This window comes from Dryobates pubescens, chromosome 20 (assembly GCF_014839835.1).
Source record: "Dryobates pubescens isolate bDryPub1 chromosome 20, bDryPub1.pri, whole genome shotgun sequence".
NCBI lineage: Eukaryota > Metazoa > Chordata > Aves > Piciformes > Picidae > Dryobates > Dryobates pubescens.
The window spans coordinates 2,132,725-2,139,915 of record NC_071631.1 but is presented as its reverse complement, the minus strand read 5'-3'; the positions used below and the strand labels follow the sequence as shown (position 1 = coordinate 2,139,915).

The 7,191-nt window shown below is 61.8% G+C and overlaps 1 protein-coding gene across 1 annotated transcript; it reads right to left on the bottom strand.

The window, feature by feature from the left end:
* Positions 1-311: 311 nt before the first annotated feature.
* On the bottom strand, positions 312-5,650 carry YARS1 (tyrosyl-tRNA synthetase 1). The gene is made up of 14 exons (XM_054170573.1): positions 5,596-5,650; positions 5,410-5,474; positions 5,039-5,185; positions 4,772-4,947; positions 4,399-4,528; positions 3,540-3,620; positions 3,125-3,217; positions 2,793-2,928; positions 2,507-2,592; positions 1,913-2,039; positions 1,494-1,591; positions 1,172-1,365; positions 896-1,037; positions 312-689 (listed from the first exon to the last, which is right to left on the bottom strand). Exons 1-14 carry the CDS (start codon positions 5,609-5,611, stop codon positions 579-581), a joined length of 1,602 nt encoding a protein of 533 aa, XP_054026548.1. The 5' UTR covers positions 5,612-5,650; the 3' UTR covers positions 312-578.
* Positions 5,651-7,191: the final 1,541 nt, after the last annotated feature.

The following is a 7,191-nucleotide window of genomic DNA, read 5'->3' as shown; positions in this document are numbered from 1 at the left end:
TGGGGTTTACAACAGACAGAGAGGGGTTCCCGAGTCAGTGTTCAAGGCCTGTGCCTCCCAGGGGCCTGCCACGGGCTCAAGGGCAGGCCCACCAGGGCTGCCTGTGGGCTCCTGGGCAAAGAGCAGCACCAGCAGTGGCACTGGGCCGAGCAGGGGGCAGGGTCTGCCTGGCTGTCCCCAGCTCAGTTAGCAGCAACACAGGTTTGAGCAAGCAGCCTTCCCTTCCTGCCCTCCCCGCAGCACATGGCAGCCCAGGCGGGAGCAGCGGGCAGGGCAGCCAGTCCCTGGCACAGCTGGGAGCCCATGGCCCAGGGGCAGGGGTCACACAGGTCCCTTGGGTACGGTGCCACCGCCAGTCCCCAGAGCTGGCCACGGCTGAGGCACAGGCGCTGGCTGAGCAGGCCCGGGGGAGTGTCAGAGCCAGCTCTTGAGGGGGCAGAGCTGCAAGTTGAGTCCCAGAGCCCCCCAAGGACTGAGCCCCCCAGCTCAGGGTGCCAGGGAGGAGATGGCAGAGCCCAGGGAGGGCTGAGGCAGTGGAGAGGGCCAGGCAGGAGGCACGAGCAGAGGCTCTGGTGGCATTAGCCGATGCTGCCACCCTTCAGGCTTTTACAGGAGACTGTCCCCAGCTTGGTCAGGAAGTTCCTCTGCTTCCACTGGGCCACACAGTCCTCAGAGACACGGAAGTCGGCCTGGGGAGCAGAGCAGGGGGGGCAAGGTCAGACCTGGGCTGCCATCAGCACCCTGTTCAGCCAACAGGGAGCTTGCTCTCCTCCACAGCCTCGCTACCAGCGGCAAACACAGACACCCAGCGGCTAACAGCTCATCTGGGGTCACCCAGAGGTGGGGACAGTGGCTTCCAGGCGTCCCTAAGCACTGCTGTGGCACAGCCCCTCACCTGCAGCTTCTCAAAGACCTTCTTCTTGGGCTTGAGCTCATCCTCAGGGTCCCCATCCTCATAGCCCTCCACGTAGACTCGCTCCCCAGCGCAGCACCCCGCAGGGGGGTCCAGGAGCTCCACTTGCCGAGGTTCCCCCAGGCTGTGGAGGAAGCAGAGTCACCCCAAAGTGGGTCCCACCTGCCCCTCAGCACCTCTGGGCTCCAAGGCAGGAGAAGGGGGGGGAGGGAAACAGATGGTAGCCCTGGAGGGTACCCCAAGGCTCCCCTCCCTCACCTGGAGGCACACAGCACCATGCCCTTCGACTCCACCCCCCTCATGGCCTTGGGCTTCATGTTGCAGAGCAGCACCACCAGCCTGTCCTGCAGCTGCTCCCTGGGGACAAACTGCACCAGGCCACTGACCACCGTGCGGGGCTCCGGCTCCCCCACATCGATCTGCTCCACGTACAGGCTGTCAGCGTCCGGGTGCTGCCAGGCAAAGCCAGGTGAGGAGCAGAGGAAGGGGACTGGGCTGGCACAGAAGATAGAGGCAGCCCCCCCCCAGGTGCCCATGGCAGGGTGGGAGGGGGGCTCCCCTCTCCCTGCTGCCCCTGTACCTTCTCCACGCTGATCACCCTGCCCACTCGCATGTCCAGCTGGGACGGCACCACTGTGCTCTCCGGCTCCGAGTTCTTGGTGTGCTTCTCTGCGGGCTCTGCGGCGCAAAGGGAGCAGCTGTGCCACCCAGCACAATGCCAGGGAGCTGGCCAGGCCCTGGGCAGCACTCAGTGCCCCCCCAAATGCTGGCTCTGGGGCACACTGTGCATCAGAGAACTGTAGTGGCACCTGTCCTCTCCAGGGTAGGCAAAGAGTCCTCCCCCACTGGCCTCTCCTCCCCCTTCCTAACACTCTCCAGGGCTCCTCCTGAGGCTGAAGCATCAGAACTTCTCTCTAACCTCATTCTCTGAAGGGATTTTCTCCCTCCCAGCCTGCATGGCCAGGACCCCACTTCCCTGAGCTCCCAGCACCTCCTTACTGGCTTTGGGATAGGCTGCCTCGGTCAGCTTCTTCAGTTCTGGGCTGTTGAACTTCTCCCTGATGGGGTCAAGCAGTTTGTTCAGGGCCACTTCCACTGAGTTCTTCAGGTCTCCAGGATGCACAACCTGTATCATGACAGACAGGTTCCTGTGTGGTTTCCTCCCAGGCAGGGGAAGCAGCAGCAGAATTTGAGTCACTGCCCTGAGGCCACTGAGGTAGGAAGTGGAGACCAAGGAAAGTGGAGAGGTAAATCCCAACCCTTGGCCTGATTCCCCCTTGGAAAACAAAAGCCCTTCCCCTGGACACCCTAAGGCTGCAGCCTTAGATGGGAACAGCTGAAAACAGACTGCTGCTCTGTGCCAGGATGTGGCTCTTTCCCACACCAGGTGCCCCCCACAACCTTCACCTCCCCTCCTCTCACCTCCAGGCTCTCCTGGCTGGGAGCAGCCTGCAGCCACCCTACAGCTACTGGGCCACACTGTGCCCCACACCTCATCCTGGTGTGCATTCCCATCTCCCACTGCTGCTCACAGCCCTCCCAGGGAGCTTCCAGAAGGGACAGGGAGAGGGTTCAGCCCATCCCAGTGCTCACCTGCTCAGCAAAGTCCTTCTCCAGGCCCTCATAAGCTGTGTAGGTTTTGTTTCCTCCCCATTTCTCTTCTCGCAGCACCACGAACTCTGGGACACAGATTCCAAGGCTCAGATGAACCCAAGCAGTGACTCACACCTTGCTCAGCCAGGCAGGGCACCCACCCCACACAGCCCAGAAGCTGAGAGGGCCTGCAGCAGGGGCTGGGGAGAGGACACTCAGGGGCAGCACGCTCCTGTCCCCTCCCAAAACCCCCAGAGCCAGCAGCTGAGCATGGCGAGAGCCTCACCTGACTTGAGGGGAAAGAGGACATGCTTGATGAAGGAGAGGATTCCATTGTTCTCCACATTGCCTGGCTCACAGAAAGCCTTCCTCAGCTTCTTCTTCACATCCTCCTTGCGGTCCAGAAGGTCAATCTTGGAGTCCTGCAGGAGGAGGCTCTCTGTAGCCCCTTCACCCCAACCTCTTGCTCAGGGAACTCACAGCAGGAGGTGCTGCAACTTCTCCTCAGGCCCAAGTGTGAGTGGAGAGAGAGGTCACCTCCTGGGGTGCAGCCTCTCTGCCTCCATCCATCAACCCTCCTGCAGAACCCCTGCCCACAGCCAGCACTCAGGCACCAACCTCCTCTGATGAGCTCATTTTGCTGCCTGTCAGCCCAGGAACCATTGGGTTCATCAAATGGATTCGCTTGGCATAGCCTAGGGAAGGAAGGTACTGGGGGAAGAAAAGCAAAGAGGCAAGTTGTGGACAACCTCCTTCTAAAGAGGAGCTTTAACTCACACTCCCTCTTTGCTCCTAGCTCCAGATAACTTGGGGACCCAGAACAACAGCACCCAGAAAGCTGTCACAGGCTCACAAAGCCCTGGCAGCCCCAGCCAGGGATGTGTGGCAGCACACCAGAGCCCCACAGGCAGGGAGAGCAGCAGCAGCAGGCCCTGTGGTGGTGCCAGCTGCTTCTCCCAATGGATTATGAAGTGCTTGAGCCCTGAGCCACACAGCAGCACCACAGAGGCCTCCCAGATTCCTCATTCCTCACCTTCTCTGCAAAGGTGAAAATCTTCCTCTGGTCAACTCCTCCAAACTGTGCATCAGCCTTGAGGTACTCCTCATCCAGGGCCTGCAGAGACACCCACAGCCCTGAGACTGGGCCCAAGACTCCACACTCCAGCTGTGCTTTAAGCTTCCCCTCTGCTGGGGCATTCCCACCCTTGGGAAGGATGGGAGCCCTCTGGATTTCCTGCTGTGCAGCTGGCTGGAGAAGCAGCTCTGTGCTGGTCCTATGCTTTGTGCTGCTGCCAGATGCAATACTGGGGTGAAGTGGAACAACCTTGGCACTGGTGAGGACACACCTCAGATACTGGGCTTAGTTTTGAGGCCCTCACTCCAAGAAAGACCTTGAGGGGCTGGAGAGGGTCCAGAGAAGGGCAATGAAGTTGGGGAAGGGTGTGGAGAACAGGGCTGGTGAGGAGCAGCTGAGGGAGCTGGGGTTTAGCTGGAGAAAAGGCAGCTGAGGGGAGACCTTCTGGCTCTCTACAACTCAAAGGAGGCTGGGGCCAGGTGGCAGTTGGGCTCTGCTCCCAGGGAATGAGAGATGGAACAAGAGGAAATGGCCTCAAGTTGCCCCAGGTGAGGCTTAGGTTTATCAGGAAGGGGTTGCCAAGCCCTGGAACAGGCTGCCCAGGCCAGTGCTGGCATCCCCACCCCTGGAGGGGTTTCAAAGCCCTGCAGATGTGGTGCTGAGGGACCTGCTTTAGAGCAGACATGGCAGTGCTGGGCTGATGGGTGGCCTTGATGATCTTAGAGATCTCTTCCAGCCCAACCAATGCTCTGAGCCTGCCATTCACTCTCACATGTCCCTGTGGTGCTGCCTTCATCCAGCACCTCCCTGGCCATACCTGCAGGCTTGGGTAGAGCAAACCACTCAGCAAGGGATGCTCCACCTGCTTCACCACCTCCGCTCCTGCCTTCTTGGCGTCGTGCTGCGTCACCGCGGAGGAGAGGCGGTACACGTCCAGCGTGTACTCCCTGAGGGGAGGGACAGCACTCTCAGCACTGGGAAGAGGACATCTTCCAGAGGTGCTTCACACCACTTCTGGCCACCTCAAGAGGAGCCAAAGCTTAGAGGAGCCAAAGCTTAGAGGCACCTTGGCTTTCATCCCCGAATGACAGCGCCCGGGAGCAGGCTCAGGGATGGGACAAGCTCGGGGAGAGCAGAGCCCCAGGTCAGGCTTTCTCCCTCCTGAGAGGCCCAAGTGCCTCAGGACTCACTTGCTGAGCTGGTAGTCAGTGCCCCGGACAAACTTCAGCTTCTCCAGGGGCACCCCAATGCTCTCCAGCATGGCTTTGATCATGCTCTCGTAGTAACGGGTGCGCAGCTCCAGCAGCTCCCAGGGGGCCTTCATGTTGTCCAGGTAAGCATGGAGGTCAGCAAAGAGTATTGTCACCTGGGACAGAGGGGGACAAAGCCAGGAGTCAAGGGAGCCACAGGTTCCCACTCGCCAGCGTGCTGCCAAAGCTCCCAGCCCGGCCCCGTACCTCGCACCCCGCCTTCAGGAAGTCTGCGATCTTGGACATGGGCACGAAGTAGGCCACGTGTGGCTTGCCGGTGGTGGCAGTTCCCCAGTAGATCTTCAACTCTCGCTCCTTCAGGATGGCCATGAGCTTATCCTCCCCCAGCACCTCCTGTGAAGGCGTCAAGGCACACAGCTGGCACGGCTGGGTCTCCCCGGGACCGCGCCGGCATGGCTCGGGGAGGACGCGGGGCCCGCCCTGCATGCAGCACGTCCCCGGGCTCCTGCTGGGTGCAGAGGCAGATGCGGGCCCCCTCCGCTACGCCCAGGGCTTGCCCTGACCTCGATCCACCCCACCTCGGGCCCGCCTCGGCCCCGGTCCCCCCGCCCCAGTACCTGCAGGTTCCGAGTGATGAGGTGATACTTCTCCTGCGGGCCGGGCGCAGGCTCCATGGCGGCGGCTAAAAGGAACGAGACAGCGTTTACCGGAGACACCATCCCCCCGGGAGCCCCCCGGGAGCCGCCCGAGGCCCCGCCCGCTCCGGGGGCCGCTCCGGTTCCCCCCGGCCCAGCCCCACCGACCTCCGCCAGGTTGCATCAGCTGCGCTCGGCGCTCGGCTGGCCGCGCCTGGCCGTCACTTCCGGCGCTCGGCTGGCCGCGCCTGGCCGTCACTTCCGCCGCTCGAGCGCCGAGCTGCCGAGGGGAGGGGCGGGGCCGCGCTCCGCCAATCATTTGCCGCCTTGGGCGGGGCGGGGCGGGGCGGAGGCGCTGGCGGCGCAGGCTGTGCCGCGCCCGGGGCCGGGGCCGGGGCCGCACCCGCGCAGGGCTTTTGTCTCATCCCAGCGGTTTGTGGCATTATTTGCTCCTCTTCCCGGTGCAGCGCTCGGGGAGGACGCTCGGACCTTGGGCCTGCCCGGGAGGAAGAGCCGCGGACGGGACGGACTCGTCCCCCGGGGCGGTCTCGGCTCCGTTTGGGAGCTCCCGAGGGACTGGGCAGGGAAAGGGAGTGCTGAGGTAGCAGCGGGCCTGGGGCAGGTACGAGTAGGGCAGCGAGTGAGAGGGTGAAGCCTGAGAGCTGCTCTTGGTGCTGTGAGTGCCAGCGGAGCAGCAGCCCCAGTCCCGAGTTGGCCTTTCCGCAGCTTTCTCATGGGGTTGGGGACTGCCCCCCGGCGGCTTCCGATTGTTTTCTCTAGTACGTGCCCCTTGGTCTTCAGGGAGCAGAGCGCTGAAGGCTGCAAAGGTCTTCAGGGACCAGAGCTGTGTCTGGCAGCAGGGAGTGTGGAAGGCAAAGTGGCCGCTGAGCCTCCAGGGAATCAGGGACTGGCTTGGCCGGGAAGGGACCTCTGAAGATCGTCTGGTCCGACCCTCTTGACGGAGCTCTTTCTTGGTAGCTTTCCCTTTTGGTCCCACTAGTCACTGAAGCTGTGCTGGAAAGCCACAGAGAGTGTGTGCAACTCTGAAGAGCCTCTGTCTGCCCACCCTGGCTCTGCTGCTGCTGCCTTGCAGTCAGGGCTGAGCTGGCTCCAGTTTGGTCTCACCAGTGCTGGCACAAGGGACAGGGTGAGGAGGCAGCAGCAGGCAGCATCACTTCAGGAGCCATTTAAGCTGTTAGGGAGTGTTACCCTGGTGCAAATCCTTGGACAGCCCCCGAGTTCCACGCTCCAGTGAGGAATCAGAGAATTGTTAGGGTTGGAAAGGACCTCAAGGGTCATCTAGTTCCAACTCCCCTCACACTAGATCAGGTTGCCCAGAGCCACATCCAGCCTGGCCTTAAAAACCTCCAGGGATGAGGCTTCCACCACCTCCCCATCCCTGGAGGTTTGGCAGGAGGCCCTGCCTGGGCCCATGCATCATCCATCACATAGTCATTTGAGTTCTGCCTCTAGAATCAGTTGATGTAAGGCTGAGAGGACCCAGCACAGGCTGCAGTTAGGCAAGTTGGGAAGGTCATGGAATTGTCAGGGTTGGAAGGGAGCTCAAGGCTCAGCCAGTTCCAACCCCCTGCCAGGGGCAGGGACACCTCACACTGCAGCAGGTTGCTCACAGCCACATCCAGCCTGGCCTTAAAACCCTCCAGGGATGAAGCTTCCACCACCTCCCTGGGCAACCTGTGCCACTGTCTCACCACCCTGCTGGGGAAGAACTTCTTCCTAACATCCAATCTGAATCTCCCCATG

What these genes read in the sequence shown, in the direction of transcription:
- YARS1 (XM_054170573.1), bottom strand. An exon ending in ACTGACTACCAGCTCAGCAA is followed by an intron (nt 4,529 to 4,771) that starts GTGAGTCCTGAG and finishes CCCTCCCCTCAG; the next exon opens with GGAGTACACGCTGGACGTGT. An exon ending in TGCTCTACCCAAGCCTGCAG is followed by an intron (nt 3,621 to 4,398) that starts GTATGGCCAGGG and finishes GTGTCTCTGCAG; the next exon opens with GCCCTGGATGAGGAGTACCT.